Source organism: Desmodus rotundus, chromosome 10 (assembly GCF_022682495.2).
Source record: "Desmodus rotundus isolate HL8 chromosome 10, HLdesRot8A.1, whole genome shotgun sequence".
Taxonomy (NCBI): Eukaryota; Metazoa; Chordata; class Mammalia; order Chiroptera; family Phyllostomidae; genus Desmodus; species Desmodus rotundus.
The window spans coordinates 64,790,939-64,818,365 of NC_071396.1; the positions used below are offsets into that span (position 1 = coordinate 64,790,939).

Below are 27,427 nucleotides of genomic sequence, written 5' to 3' on the forward strand. Positions count from 1 at the left end.
ATGAAACCACTTGCTGCTCTGAAGATTTCCACCCCATGCTGTAAGGCCTTGGACCAACAATTCCTCTGCCAGGCTAACTCATATTTAAAACTGCTCAGGTCCTCTAGGCAATTCTCCCCAGTGCTACGTTAGATAATCAGCTCAGTGGACCCCAGCAGGGCTCTTCCTCTATCATGTTGTCACAGGCTGTTTTTGCAGTTCTCACTTGCACGATCCCATGTGTTTCTTGAGGGCAGGGTTCACACAGGATATGTTACCTTGAACCTAGTTAGGACTTAATAAAAGATATCATTTTTTTTCTCCTCTTTCTCTATTACTTAAAAACATTAAAAGTTTTTTATAAACTTGTTGTACTGGTTTATACAAAATGCCTTAAATACATAATACAAATAGCAAAGGAACTTAATTTCATAGTATCCTTAATAGGATTTGCTTTTTAACAACCCAATTAGCATGGCACTTACGGATAGCTGAGGAGGAAGAGTCACCTAGCTAGTCAAAATAATTTGGTAAAATGTAACACTTATTATGCTGGTGAGTGCTTTACATTTTACAGGGCACTTTTATATACAGTGTTTCTTTCATCCTCAATTAACTCTGTAAGGCAGTTCTTACTACCCTAATATTGCAGCACTTAATTCTAAGAAGTTCCTTGCTTTGGACAGTGTCAAGTAGTTAAGTAGAAGAGTAAGAAGAGTAGTGGGTTACAAACTGCAGACTTCAATGCTGTCCTGGAGTGTCCACGTTTCTTGTTGTCCAGATTTGTAAGCCAAACAGGAACCACACCTCACAACCCATAGTGCTTAGCTGTTGGTACCTATTCAATTTTGTCAATTAACTGCATGCAGTTATCTTTACCCAGTAATACTAAATATTCTTAGGATATCAGTTTTTTCAGTTAGTAAATTTTTCCCTTTTTTTATTGTTGTTGAAGTACAGTTGTCTCCATTTTCCCCCTACCACTCCCCGCCCCACCCCAGCCATCCCCACCTAAATGGCTGAATAAGATGGTAGTATTTCCACACCATTCGATGAACTATTTGCTGTGGAAGACTGTTAGAAATGATTGTACATCTCACCTGATCAATAAATACTCACAGTCTAAAACCAAACTGAAGTCTTTGTCATCCTTGTTTACACCTGCCCCTCACTTCAGACTCTCTCTCTGTAGTGGCTCTGTCATTCTCTCTGGCTCCTAAGCCAAAGACCTGGAAGGCATTCCTTACACTTTCTCCCTTACCCACCACCACCACCTCCAAGCCAATCAGTCACCAATTCCAGCTCTTTTTACTTCCCATCTCAAATGCATGAGTCCTCCCTAACTCTGCTCCACTGTCCAAGTTTAGGACCTTGTCATTGTTCTCCTGGGCTATTACAGTGCATGTGAGCTGGTCTCCTTCCCTCTGGTCTAACCTCCATTGATGCACCCCCTTTCTTTAGTTACATTTATCTAAAACAAATGCTATTTTTGCCTTAAAGTTTTCCCATGTAGAGCCCTTAAGTGGCTCACTATTTTCTATACAAAGGGGTTCAGAGCCCATAACATGGTTTTAAAAGGGTCCATCACAATGTCACTCCAAGCTGTATCTCCAGCCTCACTGCTGCTTCATTCAGTTCATCACTTTCAACTCCAGAACTCCTGGTTGCTTGTGGTCACCTATACCTACCATGTTCCTTTATGCTTTCCTCTCTTTGTTCACACATCCCTTATCTGGAATACACATCTCACTTTTCTTGGCCTAACTTTATGCATCCTTTAAGTCTTAGCTCAGCATCATCTTTTCCAGGAAATGTTTCCTGAAGCTCCATATTGGGCCAATCACCTCTTCTAGGTATTCTCACAGGATTCTGTTTGCATCTATAGTTTATTATTGCTATGTCATATTGACATCATCTGGTTATGTATGTCTGCCATACAATACATATATCTCAGCATCTAGGGCAATACCTTTCACATTCTCAGAACTTGGTCAACCCCCACTGAACTAAGATGAACTGAATAAATCAAATTGCCTCATTTTGTGGATGTTATGCCATGTTATATATTTTTGTCCTCATTTCTAAATTTATGTTTTCAGGTGTCTGTGTTCAACTATGTATTTTTGATTTCTTGGGCTTTTGCTTTGCCATATGCCAAGCTACGCCGTCTGGCTTCAAGTGTCTGCACTGTCTGGACGTGTGTGATCATCGTCTGCAAAATGTTGTACCAGCTGCAAACCATTAAGCCTACAGATTTTTCTGTTAACTGTTCCTTGGTGAGCCTCCAAGACTGGGGAATCCTCTTGACTGAACTTTAGGGAAGTGAAGTAGATATTGGAGAACCTACATGTCCAAGCACATGTGTCTGGCCTTTAAGTCACCTCAGCAGGCTGGATAAAATCTGGCCGACTATGCTGGGCCCAAGTCTCTATTCCTGATGAGATTTCCCCTTTGAAATGGGTCTTTTCTTCCCTTTCCCATGTTTAGTCTCAAAAACAAAGGAGAATAATGTGAACTCTCCTAATCTGTGGAGCCATTTTTTACTCCATTTTCTTTTCTTTTCAGCCAAATGAAAATCAAACTGATATACCCCTCCAGCAGTTGAACAAGTCTCTACTCTACAATGCTCCTGTTGACCCAACAGAGTGGGTCGGCCTGAGGAAGTCTTCACCTTTGCTCATCTACCTGAGGGTAAAGGCTTCATTGTGCTGAGTTCATGCCTCTGCACAGTTATTTTCTAAAATCCTTTCCCTTGCAACCCCAATATCACATTTGATAGTAACCTCATCTTATGTGGCATTTAGAATAACCTTTAAAACAAATGATTAAATATTAAAGTCAGTATTGTATTATGCTGAAAAGAAACTTATCAAGTAGTTTGTGATTGATTAAATAAAGCATGACAGATATAGTTACTAGAACATTATAGAACTACTAAAAGATTGAGGGATATTGATAATATCAGACATTGAAAGATGTCCAAAATGTATGAATGAAGTTTTTTAAAAAATAAAGCAAATTTTAGAACACTGTACATAGTCTTATCTCCTTTAGATACAAAAAAAAATGAGTAAAATATACCAAATGGTCAGCAATGGTTATTTCTGAGAAATAGGTGTAGCATTACAAAAATGTTTTGCTCTTTAAATTCTATTTCTCTACAATTTTTAACAAATGGCATGTGTTACAGTTAGAGGTAATCAAATAAAGGATATATCTTTGAAAAGGAATCTCACAAGCAACTGTAAGAAACATAATGAAAGTAATTTACTTCAGATTTTTCACATTTTCCTTTGATGGATAATGAGTAATCTTAATATTATTTTGTTACAAGGCACTTAAAGATGGAACATTTATATTCAACACCTGGAATTTTTAAATGTACTAAGCATCCCATTTTTTTGACTGTGGCAGATCATATCACAGATATCATTTGTAATGTTTATAAATAATATCAATCATATTCACATGTAATGTACAAATAATATCTACCATAAAGAGCTGTTATATGGAAAAAACAAACTGATATTTTAAAAGGGTGATTAGAATAGTATCTGGCACATATGGTTCCATAAATATTAACAATTTTATTACTGGTATTATTATCATCACTATTATTATTTACTATTGTATCATCATGCTTCTCAATACTGCTCACTCTAAACAGATTTCAGAATGTTCAAAAATTTCCCCTCTATGCTTATCCTATTCCTCCAGCTTAGTCTGTTTCCCAGGATGTCCTTGCAAAACACTGTAGAAGTGCTTTGCACTTCTAATTGCCAGTAAGTTTGGACCACCCTCCCAAGGTACCTGGATACTGCTTCCTGGTACAAGTGTGTACTTTTTCAAGAAAGGCTTTTGTCTAGAGATTCTAGATCTTAGTATCATGTAAATTAGCCTGGTTTGCATAATGGAGATGACTCCACTTTGATACCAGAAAAGGAAAATAACTATTGAATTCAATACTATATTTTATAGATGTGGGATTTTATAAAGCATTGACCTATTAGACATCAAGAATGGAATCACATGATTTATTATTAGGACTGCTTAAAGTTACCAAGTCATAAAGCATTTGGCTTCATACAGCTATGTTTTCTTGCTTTGTAGAATAATCTCCTGATGCTGGCCATTCTGGCCTTTGAGGTTACAGTTTATCGCCATCAGGAATACTACCGAGGGCGAAACAACCTCACAGCCCCTGTATCTAAAACCATCTTTCATGACATTACAAGACTCCATCTAGATGATGGACTTATTAATTGTGCTAAATATTTCATAAATTACTTCTTCTACAAGTTTGGTCTGGAGGTAAGTTTCTTTGATGACACTTTTCTTTCTATTTTCTGTGACAATCCCAATAGCTGCTTCTGGGTAGTGGGGCCCTGGGGTTCCATTGTATATCTCCAGGTCACGATTACTGATCCTTGGGATCCTTGGGATCAGTAGAAGGAGGTTCTGCTGAAGGGTTTACCTGGCTTGGTTGAAAGATTTCCAAGACCAAGTGCCACTGGCCCCCTTCTTGCAACAGTCAACTCAGCCTCTCTGGATCAGTTCTCATTTTAACTGATTTTAAAAAGAAAATGTTCTACATTTTTTTCTGTTTTGTTCCTTCTGAAAATGTACCCTTAGACAAAGTGAACTGTCTTGACATGAAATGGTTGTTGTACTGCCTGTGATTTTCATGAAGAGATCATAACTTGTTCTCCTCACAGTTTGAAGTGGTAGTCATTAATAGTGATGTAGTCAGTTTTTTCCTTGGCAAGTAATTTGTACAGTATTCCTGTCTTCACATGAAAAGAAAAGACCTAGTGAACATGTGCAGAGAAACCTGCCTCAGGAATGCAGGTCTCTGCCCCTGCAAAAGGCTGAAAGCTGACACCACTTCCTTTCCCTATAAACCCAATTTTTTGCCTCTTTTCATATTTACACAGACCTGTTTCCTAATGTCAGTTAATGTAATTGGTCAGCGAATGGACTTCTATGCCATGATTCACGCCTTCTGGCTGATTGCTGTCTTATATCGACGCAGAAGGAAAGCCATTGCGGAGATCTGGCCAAAGTACTGCTGCTTCCTGGCATGCATCATCACGTTCCAGTACTTCATCTGCATCGGTATTCCCCCAGCTCCCTGCAGAGGTGAGGGTGTCTCCCCAGGATCCAGCTGCTCTTATACATTGTGCACGGTGGGCACAGGGCAGCAAAGAAGCACACTGATTTTAATCCTCACCACTTTCCTCCCTGCAGATTACCCATGGAGATTCAAAGGTGCCAACTTCAATGACAACATCATAAAGTGGCTGTACTTCCCAGACTTCATTGTGCGACCCAACCCTGTGTTTCTTATCTGTAAGTGTTGCAGCCTTGGGGCCATAGAGCACTGGTGTTTAGTTTTACGTTTGCTAATCCATCTTCATGTGTTATGCATTAGTGCTTTTGCTTCTTCCACTGCACTTTATAGTCATGTGAAAGACTGTCTCAATGCATTAATATCACAGGTCGTTAATGGCTTCTACTTGCCCCATTACATTGGCAAAATTAATAAATAAATGTTGAAATACCATATTCACATTCATAATTTCACCTCCCAATACACATGCCCACCCGCCCCTCAACACACACTCCTGCATACCTACCTTCTGGAAGGGAGACTGGAGAGGGAGGCTTTGTATTTTGTGAAGCAGTCGTTTCTGACCACCACCACTGACAGGCCAAACCTGAAGATAAGACTGTGTTAAGCTAGGAAGGTGCTACTCAAATTCCCAGTGCTCCTGAGCTGGGCCTCAGCCCCAAACTCTTCCCAGGACAGGCTGAAATCAGGTCAAGGTTGTCATCCCTCACCTACAACAACAGGGAGTTCTGGGTGCTTGGAAAATCAGAGTGACTTCTCTGCCCAAACACATTCATATTTAACTTAAAAAACAATAAAACAACTTGGGGTGGAGGCTGCCAGCCCAGCTGGAGTGAGGGCCTGTTCTGGGCCATTGGACACAAGGACAGCTCTGTCAGACTTCACTGTCACAAATCTGCTCACAATTTTCATTTGCTGTCACCAAGACTTCACTACAGTGTGTGCATCTGTACAGTGTGTACAAATGCAAAAGGGACTGGAGAAGATATGGAAAATCAGAAATATCTGCACCTACCACATGTAAAAAGATAAAAATGGGGAAAAGTGCTCAAATGGTCTCCGCAAAACTTTGGTGAGAGATAAATGCAAATAAAGAGTCTTGAAAGCCAGTAATCGATACCTGATACTTTCACTTACCAACTGGCAGACAGAATCCAGGGACTCTCCCACTTTAAGCCTGTGGAACATGTGTGGTCCCTCTTGCTACCCCATGGGAGGGAAGGCGGGACTTGGTCCCAACACTGGAATCCAGGAAGAATTTTGGGAACACAACTTCCTTGGGAGTTAAGGAGCAAGACTGTTTCCCACATATGTAAACCCAGGTTTAATTATCTTACCTCTGTCTTGCCAGATGACTTCATGCTTCTTCTGTGTGCCTCCTTACAACGGCAGATTTTCGAGGATGAAAATAAGGCTGCAGTGAGAATCATGGCAGGGGACAATGTCGAGATTTGCATGAACCTTGATGCGGCCTCCTTCAGCCAACATAACCCTGTACCAGATTTCATTCACTGCAGGTAATGAGAGCTGCACAGTTTCAAAGACACTTCAGTGCATGCCTTTCACTTACAATAAACACCTCTACTTCCAATTCTCTCTCTGCCATTCTTGGGACACTGACCAGTGATTGTGCACATGAAACTAACAAATGTGGGATGGGGTGGTTCAGTAGTATAGAACCCAAGCCTCTGAATTACAGATCTACTGCTTTTGTCAGCACTAACCATGCTTTTTTTGCTTCAGTTTTTATCCTCTTATTCATGCATAAACTGGTATCTACCCATCACACTGCTTCCTGGCTCTCTAGCAGAGATCCTTCCTCCTCACCCCTGGTCATCCCTCATTCTCTGTCCCTTGTCCTGGTCTCCTATCTCTCCTTATCCCCTGTATTCGGTAGGCACCAGGATGATGATCATCCCAGATGCTCTGTGCTGGTGTTCTCTTGGAGCTCTCTCTCCTCCAGGGCTGTGCACGGCTCCCCTTGTAGCACCTTATCTGCTCTCCTTGGTCTGGTGACAGCAGATCTTGGCCACCTGATCATCACTTCCACAGAGCTTGTGTTTAAACCAAACTAAATTTCTCACAGTGTATTCCTTCTGTATCTCCTGGGTTCCCAAGTCCTCATAGTTTTTGTCACTTGACACCCACTCCGTGGAGAGCACACCCATCTGCCTCCCCAACACCTCCTTCACCCCATAAAGCCTTTCAGACTCAACCATCACTAGGAGTCGACAAATTGGTGTGATTTTTATGCCCCCTTTACCCCCCCCCACACACATCAGAAAGTCCCGTATGTATTGCAATATTAGATCTGGACTGAATCATTAACTCTTCCTGTGATGATCCTGGGAAGCTGAGGCATACTATTTTATCTACTCTCCTTTGGGTATGAAGTCAAGAAAGGGTGTAATATATTTTAGAAAAAAATTTATGAAAACATATAAGTGTTAAGTATTGTACTCTAAAAAGAGTAAAGTTCCAAATTTCCCTTATCTGACAATGTACCTTTAAGGCACAATTCACTCTTAATAATGTAGGTGAAGTATGGTGTGTATTTTATCAAGAGGTTACTTGTTAACCCCTACAAAATAGCAACTTATTAATCAAAGAAGTAACCCATAATTGGATTTTCTGTCCTTCTCCCCAAACCTGGGAAGAGAAACAACCACAGCAAAAGTTCTAAAACAAAGAAGCTCTAATTATACAAATATAGACAGAGTGAGGCTGGTAGGGATTCCTTCTGTCAGGTGTCATAACTACACTAGGGAAACAATCTATTGCAAGATAACTAAGACCTGAATGCTGCTTCACCTTTTCTCAAGAAGGTCAGAGGAGAAGAATGGTTTCTGAAAAGGGAATCTTGACTCCACTCAGGGACAGGCAGGGCCAGAGTATTGGACGGGGCATACAAGCGCCAGTGGCTGGCTGTGTCTACTTTGTCAGCCACAATTCCGTCTCACCTGCAAGGAGAGCCTTTTATCTCTAGTGAAACCTTTGTGTGCAACATGGAATTATTTAAATCTATTTATTTCTAGTTCATCATAAAAAACATTCTTTTAAAAATTTTTATTTTATATTAGTTTCAGGTGTATAGCATAGCAGTTAGATAATTATGTAATTTAGGAATTGATTGACCTGATCATTCTAGTACCCACCTGGCACCAAGCACAGTTATTACAATTTTTTTTATTATTTTTATTTTTTATTGTTATTCAAGTACAGTTGTCTCCATTTTCTCCACACCATTCCCCCGCATTGACTATATTCCCTATGCTATATTTTACATTCCTCTATTTTGTAACTACCAGTTTGTATTTCTTACTCCCTTCACCCATCTCACCCATCCTCATAAGCCCCTCCCATCTGGCAACCCTTAGTTTGTTCTCTCTATGAGTCTGTTTCTGTTTTGTTTGTCTGTTTATCTTGTTCTTTATATTCCACATGTAAGTGAAATTATATAATATTTGTCTTTCTCTGTCTGACTTTTCACTTAGTATAATACCCTCTGAGTTCAAACGGTAGGATTTCATTCTTTCGTATAGCCAAATAGTATTCCATTGTTCTATGTGCCAAATCTTTATCCAATCATCTACTGACAGGCACATGGGTTGTTTTCATATCTTGTCTATTGTAAATAATGCTGCAGTGAACATGGGGTGCATATATCTTTTCAAATTAGTGTTTTGAATTTCTTTGGCTATCTTCCCAGAAGTGGAATTGTTCATCATAAGATAGCTCTATTTTTGATATTTTTAGGAACCTCCACACTGTTTTCCATAGTGGCTACACTGGTTTTCAATCCCACCAACAGTGCATGAGGGTCCTCTGTTTTTCATACCCTCACCAACACTTATTTGTTGATTTACTTACAGCCATTCTGACAGGTGTGAAAAGATATCTCATTCTGGTTTTAATTTGCATTTCTCTGATGATTAGTGACATTGAGCATCTTTTCATATGTCTGTTGGACATCTCTGTATGTCCTCTTTGGAGAAATATCTATTCAGGTCTTCTGCCCATTTTTTAATTGGAATGTTTGCATTTTTGTTGTTGAGTTCTATGAGTTCTTTATAAACTTTGGATATTAACCATTATCAGATGTATCATTGGCAAGTATCTACACCCATTTAGTAGATTGTGTTTTAGTTCTGTTGATGGTTTCTTCTGTTGTGCAAAAAACTTTTCATTTCTATATTGTCCTATTTGCTTATTTTTTTCTTTCGTTTTCCTTGCCTGAGGAGATATATTTAAAAAAATGTTTCTAAGAGCAATGTCAGAGTTTACTGCTTATACATTCTTATGGAAGCTTTATAGTTTCTGGTTTTACATTTAAGTCTTTAATCTATTTTGAGTTTATTCTTGTATATGGTATAAGAAGGTGGTCTAGTTTTATTTTTTGCATGTATCTGTCCAATTTTCCCAACGCTGTTTATTGAAAGACTATCTTTGCCCCATTATTTGTTCTTGCTTCCTTTGTTATAGATTAATTTACCACATAAATGTGGGTTTACTTCTGGGCTCTCTATTTTGTTCTATTGATCTATGTGCCTGTTTTTATGCTGGTACCATGTTGTTTTGATTACTATAGTTTGGTAGTATAGTTTGATATAAGATAGCATGATACCTTCAAATTTGTTCCTCTTTCTTATGATTGATGAAGCTATTTGGGGTCTTTTGTGGTTCCATATAAGTTATTGGATTATTTGTTCTAGTGCTGTGAAAAAATGCCATTGGTATTATGATAGGGATTGCACTGAATATATAGATAGCTTTGGGTAATATGGACATGTTAATGGTGTTAATTATTTTTATCGACGAGCACAGTATATGATTTCATTTATTTGTTACAGTTGTCCCAATTTTCCCCCTTTGCCTTCCTCCCCCCCCCACACTCCCATAGTCAATTCCCACACCATTGTCCATGTCCATGGCTCATTCATACATGTTCTTTGACTAGTCTCTTGACCTTTCTATCATTATCCCCCTCATCTCTGGAAGCTATCAGTCTGTTCCATGATTCCATGCTTCTGGTTGTATTTTGCTCATTAGTTTATTTTGTTCATTAGATTCCTCTTATATGTGAGATTATATGGTATTTGTATTCTGACTGGCTTATTTCATGTACCATAATAGTCTCTAGTGCCAGTCAAGTTGTTGCAAGAGGTAGGAATTCCTTCTTTCTTTCTGCTGTGTAGTATTTCATTGTGTAAAGATACCACCATTTTTAAAATTTTTTTTCAGTATTCTTTTTTTCTTTTTTCTTTTTTTATTGTTGTTCAAGTACAGTTGTCTCCATTTTCACCCTACCATTCCCCCTGCCCCACCCATCCCTGCCTCCCACCCTTGAACCTACCCCCTCTGGCTTTGTCCATATGTCCTTTATACATGTTCCCTGATGCACCTTCCCCTTTATTTACCCATTATCCATCCTCCCCCTCACCCTGTAGTTACTGTCAGTTTGTTCGTTATTTCAATGGTTCTGGCTATATTTTACTTGCTTGTTTGTTTTGTTGATTTGTTTCCACTTATAGGTGATATAATATGGTATTTGTCTTTCACCACCCAGCTTATTTCACTTAGCATAATGCTCTCCAATTCCATCCATGCTGTTGCAAAGGGTAGGAGCTCCTTCTTTCTCTCTGCTGCATAGTATTCCATTGTGTAAATGTACCAGAGTTTTTTAATCCACTCATCTACTGATGGGCACTCAGGTTGTTTCCAGCACTTGGCTATTGTAAATACACTGCTATAAACATAGAGACGGATAAGTTGTTTTGAATTGGTATTTTGGGATTCTTAGGGTATATTTTCAGCAGTGGAATCACTGAGTCAAAAGGCAGTTCCATTTTTAAGTTTTTGAGGACATTCCATACTGTTTTACACAGTGGTTGCACCAGTCTGTATTCCTACCTTTTCTCTACATCCTCACTAGTAATTGTTGTTTGTTGATTTATTAATAATAACCATCTAACAGGTGTGAGGTGACATCTCATTGTGGGTTTAATTTGCATCTCGCTCATGGCTGGTGATGTTGAGCATTTTTTCATATGTCTATAAGCCAGCTGTATGTCCTCCTTGAAGAAGTGTCTATTCAGGTCCTTTGTCTATTTTTTAATTGGATTGTTTGTCTTACTGGTGTTGAGTCATATGAGGTTTTTTTCCCATATATTTTAGAGATTAAACCCTTATCCAATATACCATTAGTAAATGTTTTCCCATATAGTTGGTTCCCTTTTCATTTTGATGATAGCTGTTTAGCCATGGAGAAGCATTTTATTTTGATGTAGTTCTATTTTTTTTCTTTATTTCCCTTGCCCTAAGAGATATGTCAGGAAAAATATTGCCATATGAGTATCCTAAATTTTACTGCTTATGTTTTCCACTAGGACTTTTGTGGTATGACTTATATTTAAATTTTTTTATCCATTTTGAGTTTATTCTGGTATATAGTGTAAGTTGGTGGTCTAGTTTCTTTTTTTTTATTTTTTGTATGTACCAGTCCAGTTTTCCCAATGCCATGTCCTGAAGAGACTGTTTTTAATCCATTGTATGCTCATGCCCACTTTATCAAATATTAATTGACCAAAAAGACATGGTTTTATTTCTGGGCTCTCTATTCTGTTCCGCTTATCTGTGTGTCTATTCTTATGCCATATACCAGGCTATTTTGATTACATTGGCCTTGTAGTATAGTTTGATATCACGTATTGTGATTCTTCTCAGTTTGTTCTTCTTTCTCAAGATTGCTGAGGCTATTTGGGGTCTTTTTTAGTTCCATATAAATTTTTGGAGTATTTTTTCTAGGTCAGTGAAATACGCCATTGGAATTTTAATAGGAATTGCATGAATCTACAGATTGCTTTGGTTAGTATGCACATTTTAATGATACTGATTATTCCAATCCATGAACATGGTATATGCTTTCATTTATTTGTGTCTTTCTAAATTTCTTCAGTGTTCTATAGTGTTCTGAATACAGGTCTTCTACCTCTTTGATTAAATTTATTCCTAGGTACATTATTTTTCTTATTGCTATAGTAAATAGGAGTTTTCCTAGTTTCTTTTAATGATAGTTCATCGTTGGTGCACAAAATTGCCATTGATTTTTGAATATTGATTTTATATCTTGCTATTTTGCCAAATTCACTTATGAGGTTGAGTAGCTTTTTGGTGAAGACTATAGGGTTTTCTATGTACACTATCATGTCATTTGTGAATGACGACAGCTTTACTTCCTCTTTTTAAATTTGGACCCCTTTTATTTATTTTTCTTGTCTGATTGCTATGGCTAGAACTTCCAGTACTATATTGAATAACAATGGTGAAAGCAGACATCCTTGTCTGGTTCCTGATCTTAAGGGAAAAGCTTTTAGTTTTTGCCAATTGAGTTGATGTTGGCGGTAGGTTTCTCATATATGGTCTTTATTGTGTTGATGTATGCTCCTTCTGTTCCCACTTTGCTGAGTGATTTTATCATAAATTGGTGCTAGATTTTATAAAATGCTTTGTCAGAATTTATTTATATGATCATGTGATTTTTGTCCTCCATTTTGTTTATGTGTTTTATTATATTTACTGATTTGCAAATATTGTACCATCCCAGCATCCCTTGGATCAATCCTACTTGATCATGGAGTATGATGTTTTTAATGTATTGCTGGATCTGGATTGCCTATTTTGTTGAGGATTTTGGAATCTACATTAATCAGAGATATTGGCCTAAAATTTTCTTTCTTGCTGTGTCTTTACCTGGTTTTGAAATTTGGATAATACTGGCCTTGTAAAAAGAGTTTGGGAGTCTTCCCTGTTCTTGAATTTTGTGGAATAGTTTCAGAAAGATTGGTGTTAGGTCTTTGAATGTTTAATAAAATTTACCTATGAAGCCATCAGGTCCTGAGCCTGGAGGTTTTTGTTTACTGCTTTGATTTCACTAGCTCTTTCAGTGTATTCTGGCTATCTGCCTCTTCTTGATTCAGTTTTGGAAGACTGAATGTAGAAATTTGTCTGTTTCTCCCAGGTTGTCCAATCTTGGCATACAGTTGTTCATAGTAATATCTTATAATCCTTTGTATTTTTGTCATATCAGTTTTTACTTCTCCTCTTTCATTTATGATTTTATTTATTTGGGTCCTCTCTTTTTTCTTGATGAGTCTGATTAAAGGTTCGTCAATTTTGTTTATCTTTTCAAAGAACCAGCTCCTGGATTTATTGATCCTTTGAATTGTTCTTTTAGTCTCTATATCATGTAATTCTGCTTTGATCTTGATTATTTCCTTCCTTCTATTTACTCTGGCTTTCTTTGGTTTTGTTCCTCTAGTTTTTGTAGATGTAGAGTTAGGTTGTTTATTTAGGATTTTTTTATGTTCTTTAGATAGGCCTGTATTGCTATAAACTTTTCTTTCAGGATCACCTTTGCTGTGTCCCATAGGTTTTGGGTTATTATGTGTTCATTTTCATTTGGCTCCAGGTACTTTTTGATTTCTTCATTTCATTGTTAAGCCATTCATTATGTAATAACATGTTATTCAGTCTCCATGTATTTGAATGCTTTTGAGTTTTTTGCTTGAGGTTGATTTCTACTCTCAAGCCATTGTAATCCAAGAAATGCTTAATATGATTTCAGTTTTCTTGACTTTGTGAAGCTTTTTCTTTGTGTCCTAAGTATGTGATGTATTTTTGAAAATGATCCATGTGCATTTGTAAAGAATGTATATTTTTGCTTCTTTTGGGTGAAATGCTCTGTAAACATCAACTAAGTCCATTTGATATAGAGTGTCATTCAATGCCACAATGTCCTTGTTGATTTTTTGCTTGGACAATCTATCTATTGTTGGCAGTTGGGTGTTAAAATCCCCTATGATGACTGTATTGTTATGGACCTCTTTCTTAAAATCCTCCAATACTTTCCTTACATATTTAGGTGCTCCTATGTTGTGTGTAAATGTGTTTACAAGGGTTATATTCTCTTGTTGGGCAACTCCATTAAGTATTATGTGGTGACCTTCTTTGTCTCTTGTTATGGCACTTGTTTGGATGTTGATTTTGTCTGGTATAAATATTGCTACTCCAGCTTTTATTTCATGTCCATATGCACGGAATATTTTTTCCATTCCTTCCTTCACTTTCAGCCTGTATAGATCTTTTGTTCTGAGGTGGATCTCTTGTAGATAGCATATATGAGGTTTGTGTTTAAGCCATTCCTTTACCATCTCTTGCAATCCTGGTCTGGTGGAGATGTACTCTTTTACCCTTTTTTTTCTGAGAAATTCCTTCTTTCACCTTCCATGTTAAATGAGAGCCTTGCTGGGTAGAGTCCTCTCAGTTACAGGTCTTTGCTTTTCATTACTTGGAATATTTCATGCCATTCCTTCTGGCTTGTATTGTTTCTGTTGAGAAATCAGCCAACAGACTTATTGGCGCTCCCTTGTGTGTCACTAGCTGTTTCTCCCTTGCTGCCTGTAAGATTCTCTCTTTGTCTTTAAACTTTGCCATTTTAATCATGATGTATCTTGGAGTGCACCTCTTTGGCTTCATCTTGATTGGAGCCTGCTGTGCTTTCTGAACTTTCATGACTTTTTCCCTCACTAGGTTAGGGAAGTTTTCTTTCATTATTTTTTTCAAATGTATTTTTTATCCCTTGCTCCTTTTCTTCTCCTTCTGGTATCCCTATGATGAGATACCAGACTGAGTGTTCTTTTCTACTTTGTCTCCAACTTGCTGATTTGATCTTCTGCTTCATCTAGCCTACTTTTAATTCCTTCTAGTGTATTCTTCATTTCAGATATTGTATTCTTCATTTCCTCCTTGTTCTTATTCATAGTTTCTATGTCTTTTTTCATGCTGATGTAGCTCCCACTAAGCTCCCTGTAGCTCCCATAAAGTTCCCTGTGGTTCTCATTGAGTGCCTTTAGCATCCTTGTAACCATTACTTTGAACTCTATGTCTGATAAGTTGCTTGCCTCAATTTCATTTAGCACTTTTTCTGGGGATTTTTCCTTTCTTTTTGATTGGGGGTTGTTTCTTTTTCTCCCCATTTTAGGTAACTCTTTTTGTTTGTTTATCCATATTATATCATCCTGCTTTGACTCCCTGTCTTCATATTTGTATCTTCTTCAGTTTCTTTAATCAATGTCTTGTAATTTTCCTAGTACAGCTATTTTACCTCCTGGGTTAAATTTATTCCTAGGTATTTCATTTTTTTCATGTAAGTATAAATACATTTTTCTTAATTTCTCTTTTTGATAGTTTATTATTGATGAATAAAAATGCAACTAATTTCTGAATATTAATTTTGTGTCTTCCTACTACTGAATTCATGTATCAGTTCTAGTATTTTTTTTGGTGGAATCTTTATAGTTGTCTATATACTATAACATGTCACTTCCAAATAATGACAGTTTTACTTCTTCCTTTCCAATTTGGACTCCTTGTATTTCTTTTTCTTGTCTGATTTCTGTGGCTAGAACATCTAATACTATGTTGGATAAAAGTGTTGTCAGTGGACAACCTTGTTTTGTTCCTAATCTTAAGGAAAATGATTTTAGATTTTCCCCATTGAGTATGATGTTATCTGTGGGTTTGTTGTATATGGCCTTTATTATGTTGAGGAATGTTTACTCCATCCCCACTTTATCATAAATGGATGCTGGATTTTGTCAAGTGCTTTTTCTTCATCTATTGATATGATCATATGATTGTTATTTTCTGTTTTATTTTTTGGTTATATGGTGTATCATCTTAATTGATTGCAGGTATTGAACCAACCTTGCATCCCAGGCTTAAATCTTACTTGATCATGTTTATATTTTTAATGTATTGATGAATTCCATTTGCTAATATTTTGTTGGATTTTTTGTGTCTATATTTGTCAAGGATATTGGCTTATACTTTTCTTTCTTTGTCATGTCTTTTTCTCATTTTAAATTCAAAGTAATGCTGGCCTTGTAAAATGTGCTTGGGAGCCTTCCCTTCTCTTGAATTTTTTGTAATAGTTTGACAAGGATAGGTGTTAATTCTTCTTGAATGTTTGTTTGAATTCACCTATGAAGCCACCCAATCCAGGACTTTTGTTTGTTGGGAGTTTTTTGATAACTGATTCAATTTTTTATAGTAATCAGTCTGTTCAGATTTTATGTTTCTTCTTGATTCAGTCTTAGAAGATTGTATGTTTCTGAAAATTTATCCATTTTTTCTAGGTTGTCCAATTTGTTGACATATAGTTTTCTTGGAGTATTTTTTATAATCTTTTGTATTTCTACAATTTCAGCTGTCACTTCTCTTTCTTTCTGATTTGTTCATTTGGGTCCTGTCTCTTTGTTTCTTGATGACTCTAAGGGTTTATCAATTTTGTTTATTTTTTCAAAGAACTAGTTCTTGATTTTATTAATTTCCTGCATTGTTCATTTGAGACTGTTTTGTTTACTTCCACTCTGATCTTTATTATTTCCTTTCTTCTACTCCCTTGGGGATTTGTTTGTTCTTCATTTTCTAATTTCTTTATATGTAAGATTAGGTTGTTTAGTTTAGGGTTTTTTTTTTTTATTTCTTGAAGTAACCCTATACTGCTATGAATTTCTCTCTAAAAATTGCTTTTTTCTGTGTCCCATAGATTTTGGTTTGTTGTATTTTCTCTTTTATTTCTCTCAGGTATCTTTTGATTTCTTCTGTGTTTGCATTGTAACCCATCCACTGTTTAGTAACATGTTATTTAGCCTCCATGTGCTCATGTATTTTTACATTTTCTTTTTATTGACTTGTAGTTTCATGCCATGTGTCCAGAGAAGATGTTTGATATGATTTCAGTCTTTTTAAATTTACTGAGATTTGTTTTGGGTCCTAACATGTGGTCTATTCTGGAAAGTGTTCCATGTGCACTTGAAAAGAATGTGTACTCTGCTGCTTTAGGGTAAAATTCTCTAAAAATATAAATTAAATTTATCTGACCTAATGTGTCATTTAAGGCCAGTTTTCTTGTTCATGTTTTTTTTGGGGGGTGGTCTGGAAGATCTATTAATCAATGGGGTATTAGTGTCTTCTACTATGGCTGTATTACTGTCAATCTCTACCATGATGTCCATCAATATTTGCTTTATTTATTTTGATGCTACAATGTTGGGTGTATAAATGTTTATAAGAATTATATCCTCTTGTTAGATTGATCCATTTATAACTACATAATGTCTTTTTTGTCTCTTATTGTAGTCTTTGTTGTATAACATTTTTATTTCCATTTACATCTTTTTTCATCCATATCTTTTCAGTCTGTGTGTGTCTTTCAACCTAAAGTGGGTCTTGAAGACAGCACATATATAGATGGGTCTTTTTTCTTATTTAGTAAGCTACTGTATGTCTTTTGATTGACACGTTAATTAATTTACATTTAGAGTGATTATTGATATGTATATAAGTATTGCCATTTTATTTATATTTATGTTCTTTTCTCCCTTCGTCTTTTTAATGAAGTTCTTTGACATTTCTTGTAACTGGTTTGGTAGTAATGAACTCTTCAGCTTTAAATGAAACACATTTGTAACTGTTCTCTTGCTCCTGGAGGCATCTGTATCTTATAATTTTCTCTACCATACAATTACTCAATCCTCCTATAGAAAGACAGGAACTTTGAGTTCTCAAGTACTGGGCAAAAAAATGTTGCTGTTTGAGGGAAATTTGGCCCAAATCAGTTGATGATAAACATGCACACAGTGTTTTCACAACTTACCTACTCATCCATTACTATTTCAGTGAGGATTTTCTGTAGACCAGGCAGTGTCAAATGAAAGATGAATACAGAGCTTACAGTATTACTTGCAAAGTGGAGTCAAATGAATACTATGACTTTTTCCATAATTAAAGTAGAATCTCCCAACTTAATTTATTCTTTGTTTTTGTTATTGTCTTTGGATGGTTTTGTTTTGTTTTTCAGATCATATTTGGACATGTCCAAAGTGATTATTTTCAGCTATCTCTTCTGGTTCGTCCTCACAATCATCTTTATCACTGGGACTACAAGGATCAGCATCTTTTGCATGGGTTACTTGGTGGCCTGCTTTTATTTCCTGCTCTTTGGTGGTGATTTGCTATTGAAACCAATCAAGAGCATCCTGCGTTATTGGGACTGGCTGATTGCATACAACGTTTTTGTCATTACAATGAAAAACATACTGTCAGTAAGTGGTTCCCACTGTGTAACACATTTGTGTTTTTAGTGTAAGAGTAAACAGCCTATTCAGTGGTTATTAAAAACCCATCATCCACCACATTGCTCTCTTAAAAGCCCCAAATGAGAAGCTGCAAATTCAGAATTCAAATGACCATTTATTATTTCCTGTTTTTCCATATTAAGCAGAATCCTTTTTGCTTAGTTCTGCCGTCTTGAGGTCACATGATGAAAGGATATGTATTCATAGAAATAAACTCTAAAACATATTTTATTAATTAAAATCCATCTCTTCTGAGAAATAATTTATCATCACTCTTACTATAATACAAAATGGCCCTTTAAAGTCATGTCATGTTGGCTAAAAGAACTCTTATCTAGAAAGAGTTATAGAAATATTAAATAAAATGAGCATAGTACTCTACAACACTGTTTGGGGTAGAGAATGAGATAGAATATGCTGTTGAAAGCATGAATGTTTTATATACACATAAGATGTGGGTAGACACAGAGGCAATCACAAGTTCATGGTTGCCTCACAGCACAGGCATGTGAGCAGAAACCAACTAAGACAACAGAGAGTTGAGGCACAACCCACCTTTCTTCTACAAAGTTTGTCTGTTCTGCTTTTTAAAATTCCATGTTCCAGAGCATAGCTTTTCCCCTGACCTGGTAGATAACTCACACTGCCCCCTTGTAATCTCAGAGTCACATAAATATTTTGGGCCACGAGACACCAGCTATTTGTTGTTTTGGGGTATTAAACAATAATATTTCATGAACTGAAGGAGTTAATACATCTCAAGCTGACCCTAACTTATAGTTAATCCTAATGCCTACTACTCCCAGGTTATGGCTGATAATGCATTAGAGGAACAATGACATAATAACTTCCTGCTTCTCCCCTTCCTAACTACTTAAAGATGAGTTCACTAGACAGGCAATTGAACTGTAAAAGCATTTGATTTTTTTTGGTGGGAGGCACATCCATTGCTGTGTTTAGAGGTCTTAGAAAGTCAAGTCTGTGTTACCATGAACATTTGAATAATTTATTTTGTCTACAGCCCATTAAAATGTTAATTTCTCATTGATAATAAGAGTGACTTTTATTTATCAATTTTACCTCACCATATTGGGAGTTATAGGAGAGGATATGAGATAGGAAAACAAACATCATTTCATTCTAAAGTCAGTCTGATGGTTAAGGATCCATTACTAAAAGCTGATCCCTACAACCATTCCTGGAATATATGTGTTTAAAAAATCCATGCATTCATTTATTCTGTAAACCTATATTTTTTGCTAGGCACTGTTTCATATCTTAAAGAGCTAAAAATAAATAATATTCACATTTTACCCTCAAGAAAATCACATTTTTAAGAAGGGAAGGTCAACCTACTTATAATTATATGATCTTTTGATGTTAATTATCACAACTGTTCAGAAAAATAAAACAAAAAAAGTACCTAATACATTGCTTAAATAAGTTGGGAACAGGCTTCTTGGTGGTGATGCCATTTAAGCCCATCAGACACTTGAAAAACAGATTGAAGTATGTCCAGGGAGACAAAGTGGGGAGAATAATCCCAACTTAGGGAAACTAAACAAAAACGTGGCTGTGTAGGACTAAAATATGAATTCAGAAAACACGTTCTGTTGGATACTAATGCTGAGTAACTGCTCATTTGGGAGCAAATCCTAATTATAGTCTCCAATCTCATTTCCCAGGAAATATACATAATTCAGCCACTACCCTTATGTGTTAGCTTGCAATGATTAATGTTTATTTAAACTCTTCCTGCATCATTATGTGAATTTAACATATGACAAGCATTGTTATGAGACAGTCACATGCAAATCAACCCAAAAGATTTCTTTATCCAGAGAATTGGCAAGAAAAAAAAAGCCTTAAAACATATACTCTGTTCCTATTCTAAGAACTATATATCATGTACCTTATGTCTGTGATGACATCATGACAAATAGCATAGGTTTAATATGTGTGTTTTGCCAGAAAATCCAAAATTCAACTCCTGGGGTTCAGTGCTTACCCATTTGTTATAATAGAGTTCAGCTTATTTCTATGATAATCTAATATTTCCTCTTTGAAAAGAGAGGTGCTTCCAAGTGCAGGAAACATCACACAAAAAACTCTTCCTTTACTCATTGGGTTTAATTTTCTCAGGAGATGATAGTGTTCCTTAAGCACCACTCCATGGTGACTGTAATTTTAGGTACTGTCAGTACTTTCCATAATCATTGGCACTGAGATTTTATGAAACCTTGCACATGTTGGGATCACAAGACATTGAGCTTTTTTTCTGGGTGCAAAGTTTCAGAATTTGCCTTTCACATTTATTTTTCAGATAGGAGCATGTGGATACATTGAAAAACTGGTTAAAAATAGTTGCTGGTTGATCCAAGCTTTCAGCCTGGCCTGCACAGTCAAAGGCTATAAAATGCGTAAGTATGAAAGCATATTTGGGAATGGAAGAACAACAAGGAAGGACAACTGTATTATTCTACTTTAAAAGTTAGGCCAAAACATGTAAAGAAAAGAAATAAAAGTAGAGTTCAGTTTGATCTACATGGAGGCTCTAGAATTGCCTTGCATTTTGAAGGTATTATCCATAATGGGAAGTGCTCCTACTCTAGCCACCTTGGATTGTCATCTACAAACACCCAAAATCCTGACAGGTTTGGAGTTGGGTGTGGCCTGTAGTAACTTCCTGAACCTTTTTGCATTATAGTTAAGAAGGCTTAGAAAAGCCCAGTCAAACCTGTGGTCGTTGCAGTTAGAATCTTGAGTCATCAACGTTATTCTGACTTCCAGGCTCTTCTCTCCTCAGGAAGCTCAGAGAACTTCAAACTCAGGAAACAAATGGGAAAAGCTGCAAAATTTCTGGAGTTACACTCCCACCAGGACAGAGGCAGAAGTCCCATTTCCATTTTTCTGCCCCTTGCACCAGAACCCAGAGCAACACCACACATGGTCCACACACATAGTGCCCAGACTGGGGGCAATTTGAAAATGATACTCCCCACTGTGGCTGACAATCTAGGCTATACTTTCCTAAAGATGAAAAGTCACTGGGGATTTGTTTTGATTTAGGGTCAGTTGTGTTATTGAGACCCCTTCTTCTAACAGACCCCACTGTGCTGCCTACCTCTGGGTAGAGCCCATTCCAGAGCATTGCCTGTGGTACTGAGACATGCAGACATTATTTTTATGGCCTTTTTTGGAAGTTGGGGGGGTCCCTTTCTGTCTAAAAGAGAGGGATATGCAGGAGCCTTCCTTGGCAAAGAGCCTCTCCTCTTCCTTACATTGCCAGTAGTTCACTCTGCTGTGGTCAGCCTTATGGATTAATGTTCATAGTTGGATTTGAAGAGTGTAGCCTTGCCTGTTAATAAATCAACTCATAAGTGATTTGATGGGTCAGAATGTTGCTTTCATGCCTGTGTGATCTCCCAAGACTGATCACACCATAGGTATAAAACAACAATGAATGTAAATGGATGTAAATGGATGTACAATGGATGTAAATTTTAATTAATTTTTTATTTTTTGCTTCAGCTGAGGATGATTCCTCATGTAAACTACCCAGTGGTGAAGCAGGAATTATTTGGGACAGCATATGTTTTGCCTTTCTTCTGCTGCAGAGAAGAGTTTTTATGAGTTACTATTTCCTACATGTTGTGGCGGATATAAAAGCTTCACAGATCCTGGCATCAAGGTAGGGTAGGCTTCTTCTTAGACTCCACTCACTCTTCCAGTTGTTGCCTCTGGTCTTGTAAGTTTAGGGGGAAAGACTGTGAAGAGGACTAGGTATTAAAAAGAATGTCATTGCATTGGGGGTGTCAATAGCTAGTTGTGGATTCCCTTCGCTTCAGTACCCATCTCAGAGACACTGGCCCACTGAAGAGTGAAATGAGTGAACTGGACAGGCGAGAATCAGAGCCAAACACCAGTGAGCTGAGGTTGAAAGTAAAGGGTTGGAGACAGTGACTATAAGATATTTGACTTTAGGGGCAGTGATGGAAGGCTGCACTTCCATCATTCCCTAAGGCTATAATGAACTGAGGACTCTTATACTTCCTAAGGCTATAGGAAACTATGGTGTGTACATGGGTTCTTTATCTAAGATTTGAGGATATTTGCTTGCTTATGAGCAGATTTCAATAACAGAGGAAAGGTTAAAAATGCAGGAAGAGAGGAATAAAGGGAAGGGTTGAGTCCCTCAGGCTGCAGGTGGGGAAGGGAACTGAGCACAGGCAGACCTCAGTCAGGAGAATGTCACCTCATCCTCTGTCACTGCAGGAAAGGGCACCCGCTGGATAAATGGCAGAAAGCTGAGCAAATAATTGCTTCAGGACTTCTGTTCTTTCTGAGAAGTAGGGAGCTATGTAATTTACTAGGAGTCAAAAGCCCTTGACGGAATTCAAGATTTGAAATAAGGTTGAGAAGTTTGAAATAGCCACTAGAGAGGAGCAGAAGAGTTTCCAGAAAGGAGTGCAGTGGATGGTTGGCCAGGCATGTGTTTTCTGTACCTCTGATGACAGCCCATCCAAGCACAGGGCTGAAACACCATTGGGATTTTACAAACTTGTAATTTGCCAAGCGATTATGATGTATGACAATGGGACAAAGTTGAGAATATTAAGAGACATTGATGAGATCTATGGGATCCCTTAAGTTGGCCTGAAATGTGAGAAAAAACAAAACAGAAGGGAGGGAAGGAATAGAAAGAAAAGAATCAAAGAGGCAAGAGACTGAACATCACTACATACTCTTTTCTGCTTATTGAGTAGAAAACCAATCTAACCTCAGTTCTTGCAAATGCTTCCTAGTGGGACAACTAGAATAAGGTCAGGTGAATAACACCTTGCTGAGGTATAACATTCTATGGGACAGGTTTGAAGAGGTACATGGCTTTTAGTGTCTTAGAAAACACAAACCATTTTATTTTTACTGATCTCTCAGGGTTGTGAGCATCCCCTCCTTCTTGGGGGTAGGTTGTGCCATTTTCATTCGCTGGGAAGAGGCTTCTAAAAAGGGCCTTGTGACTGCCACTCCTAGCCAGGAAACTAAAGTCAACAGCCCAACAAGAAATGTTTTCTAACCTTTAGTAATCACTTTAGGACAAGGAGAGTAACAACAACAGAAGTACTAATTTGCTCTATGTTTCCAATTTTCCTTTAGAGGGGCTGAACTTTTCCAGGCCACAATTGTAAAGGCTGTAAAAGCAAGAATTGAGGAAGAGAAAAAGTCAATGGATCAGCTGAAGAGGCAGTAAGGATGCTTTATTTTACTCTCCTCCATTCCTTTTATTTTTGGTTTGTATGATCCCATTCAGACTCTCTCAGCTCTTGAGAAGCCTCAACGCCCTGAAAAACCTGTTTGTGTTAACTTTCCCAACTTCTCAGGTATTTACTCTTGCATCAGGTAGTAACTGTTATGCCTGATAGACTGAATATGGAAGTCATTAAAAAGAAAGATGGCTGCAACATGGTAGAAAGAGAGCCAGCTTAGGTAAGGCCAATGTCAAGTCTTAGTTTGGCTGTTTACTTTGGAAATTTGAGCAAGTCATTTACATTCTCTGAATTTTAATTTTCTGTTCTAAATTAGGGCTCACAATTCCATATAAAGTTTTATGAAGATTAAACAAGTTAATGAATGAGACAGCATCTAGCCCAGTGCCATATACTTGGAGAAAATGATTATTACATCTGTGGGCTAAGAAAATAAATGCAGAATCCTGGCTCTGGAAGGAACTTTAGAGATAACATAATCCAGTCCCTTTGAGGAGAAACTGATGACCCACCATATTAGATAACTTAAAATTCACAACTAACTAGTGGCAGCACTAGAAATATCACAACCCATATTTCCATAAATTCAGTTCAAGACCTTTTCTACCACAACAATCTGGAGAAATCAAGACAGACTTCACCCAAGGGATTTGAGAATTCTAAATTGCTTTTTTAAACACATTGTAAAGAATTTTCTTAGAGTGTAATTTCCAGCAATGAATGCAACTTCTGGCGGTTGGGATTCTTTTTTTATTTTTAAGTATATTTTATTGATTATGTTATTACACTTTTCCCAATTTTTTCTCCCCTTTATCCCCCCTCTGCCCCCCCACCCTCCAGCATCCCCCCCACTTTAGTTCGTGTCCATGGGTTGTGCATGTAAGTTCTTTGGCTTCTCCGTTCCCTATAACATTCTTAACCTCTCCCTGTTTATTTTATGCCGACCAATTATGCTTCTTATTCCCTGTACCTTTCCCCACCCCATTCTTCCCTTCACCCTCCCCACTGAAAACCCTCCATGTGATGTCCATTTCTCTGATTCTGTTCCTGTTCTAGTTGTTTGCTTAGTTTTTGTTTTCATTTTTTAGTTTTGGTTGTTGATAGTTATGAGTTTGTTGTCATTTTACTATCCATAGTTTTTTTTTATCTTCTTCTATTTCTTAGATAAGTCCCTTTAACATTTCATATAATAAGGGCTTGATGATGATGAGCTCCTTTAACTTCACCTTATCTTGGAATCACTTTATCTGCCCTTCCATTCTAAATGATAGCTTTGCTGGATAGAGTAATCTTGGATGTAGATCCTTGCCTTTCATGACTTCAAATACTTCTTTCCAGCCCCTTCTTGCCTGCAAGGTTTCTTTTGAGAAATCAGCTGATAACCTTATGGGAACTCCTGAGTAGGCAACTCTCTCCTTTTCTCTTGCTGCTTTTGAGATTCTCTCTTTATCTTTAATCTTGAGTAACTTAATGATGATGTGCCTTGGTATGTGCTTCCCTAGGTCTAATTTCTTTGGGACTCTCTGAGCTTCCTGGACTTCCTAGAAGTCTATTTTCTTTGACAGATTGGGGAAGTTCTCCTTCATTATTTGTTCAGATAAGTTTCCAATTTCCTGCTCTTGTTCTTCTCCTTCTGGCACCCCTATGATTCTGATGTTAGAGTGCTTAAAGTTGTCCCAGAGGTTCCTAAGACTCTCCTCATTTTTTTGAATTCTTGTTTCTTCATTCTGTTCTGGTTTGGATGTTTATTTCTTCCTTCTGCTCCAAATCATTGATTTGAGTCCCAGTTTCCTTCCCTTCACTGTTGGTTTCATGTATATTTTGCTTTATTTCACTTTGAGTAGCCTTCATTTCTTCCTTCATTTTGTGACCAAGCTCAATCAATTCTGTGAGCATCCTGATTACCAGTGTTTTGAACTCTGCATCAGATAGGTTGTCTATTTCCTTGTCACTTAGCTCTTTTCTGGAGTTTTGATCTGTTCTTTCATTTGGGCCATATTTCTTTTCTTGGTGTACCTGTTATGTTGTAATGGGACAGAGCCTTAGGTATTCACCAGGGCTGGGCAACTGTCTTTGCTGCCATTGCAGCACTGTCTTTGGGGTAGGGGCCAGAGAGGAAACAATGCCACTTGCTTGCTCTGCTGTAGTCCCAGTTTCCAATGAACTTTCCTGTGAGACTGGGAGTTTCTTCTGCAGTGGTAACCCCCCGCAGTAGTTTACAGCAAGCTTTGAGTCTTTAGTTTCCCATTCAGCCAGCTCTGCCTTGCCCGCATGGTCTTTGGCCTTGCTGTGCCTCCTCTCCGCTTGGCTACCAGTCTCCTGTCTCCACCCTCCTACCAGTCTGGGTGAATGTTTCTTTAGCTCCTTGGTTGTTGGAGTTCCTTGCAATTTGATTTTCTGGCATTTCTGGTTGTTTATATTGTTTTTAAATTGTTTGTTATCCTTCTTTTGGTTGTGCAAGGAAGTGAAGCATTTCTACCTATACCTCCATCTTGGCTGGAACTGGGATTGGTATCTCTTAATGTGTTTGGGGGCCAGGTTTAAAAGCTGATGGCCTAGAATTCAGAATCTAGCCACTTTTCTGAAGAAAAATTCCCTGAGTTTGATAAGATTGCTTCACTCCATTCTGGCCTCATTTTTATCCATGCAAAAATATTTACTAGAATAAATTACACTATCCCATGGCATGGTTATTTTCACTATCAAAGATATGAGATATATAGTGTAGTAGAGTATAACCGTTGCTTTTGTTGTTTCTAACTACCTAAATCAAGTCTACAGAAATAACAAATTTGGACCCACATTTAGAATGTGTTCCCATAAGTGAAGCCTGTTACTGTAATTCACTTCACTAAATTTTTCATTTGCTTAAGTGATAAAAGTTCAGAATAAAAATGAAGACAATGATCATTGCAAAAAACAAATGAAAATGTTGTTCTAGCTGCATAAAGCAGAAATTGTGACTAAATCAGTTTAAAAACTTGTGCAAATATCCAGAATTTTAGGTATCTAGATTAAGTAATGAAACATTTCAGGAAGGCAGATCTGGGAAATAGAGTTCAAAATTTCAGGAATAGTCTTCCTGAGTAAGTAGACAAAATAAAGGTACTAAATCAATAATTAAAGATGCAATAATACATTTTTCCAGAACCAATAGCAGATTACATTTGAAATAGGAAGAGGCATATTGTCTAACAAAAAACTTATAAACATTTGAGGAGTGACTTGCTATTTACAAAACAGTTCTCAGTTTCATATATTTCTTCATTTGATGTTCACAATTATGTAAGGTAAACAGATATTATAAAAATGCAAATCCTGGAAGAACAAAGGACTTACATTTCATAATACACTGTGCTCAGAATGAAAGTGGTACTAAGTATAAGTGGTCATAAAATATCACATATCAAACTTTAGCATAATTATTATTGGTCATATTATTAAGACTAGTATCTGTGTAGTAGAGATTACCATGGATATATATAAAAAAAACATGGGGATACTTGTTCCTAGTAAGAAGCAGTTCACAAGTCCCAAATACTACTTTGTTCATGCTTTTAGCTGTATACATAAAAGTATAAACCCGAAGTATGACCACATGATAACTACAGACATGTTCTTGGCATTGCTGCTGCTCTTGCCCCTTACAGGATGGATCGTATCAAAGCCAGGCAACAGAAATACAAAAAGGGTAAGGAGAGGATGCTGAGCTTGACCCAGGAGTCAGGGGAAGGCCAAGACATCCAAAAACTCTCTGAAGAGGATGATGAAAGTATGTCAAGACATTTCCCCCTTATTTGAGTACCTTGACATTGAATAATATCTTGATATTGAGTAGGGCTGTAAAATAA

At 37.2% G+C, this 27,427-nt stretch overlaps 1 protein-coding gene across 1 annotated transcript in view; it reads left to right on the forward strand.

Annotated features, from left to right (window-relative positions):
* Window positions 1–27,427, forward strand: part of PIEZO2 (piezo type mechanosensitive ion channel component 2) — a 504,531-nt gene that overhangs the window by 405,829 nt on the left and 71,275 nt on the right. Inside the window, exons 22-32 of the mRNA XM_045187937.3 lie at window positions 2,079–2,255; window positions 2,545–2,670; window positions 4,090–4,290; window positions 4,914–5,118; window positions 5,227–5,328; window positions 6,462–6,627; window positions 18,033–18,276; window positions 20,633–20,729; window positions 21,841–22,000; window positions 23,467–23,556; window positions 27,227–27,348. Of these exons, the coding sequence (XP_045043872.2) occupies window positions 2,079–2,255; window positions 2,545–2,670; window positions 4,090–4,290; window positions 4,914–5,118; window positions 5,227–5,328; window positions 6,462–6,627; window positions 18,033–18,276; window positions 20,633–20,729; window positions 21,841–22,000; window positions 23,467–23,556; window positions 27,227–27,348 (1,690 nt within the window). The remainder of the gene's footprint in view (window positions 1–2,078; window positions 2,256–2,544; window positions 2,671–4,089; window positions 4,291–4,913; window positions 5,119–5,226; window positions 5,329–6,461; window positions 6,628–18,032; window positions 18,277–20,632; window positions 20,730–21,840; window positions 22,001–23,466; window positions 23,557–27,226; window positions 27,349–27,427) is intronic.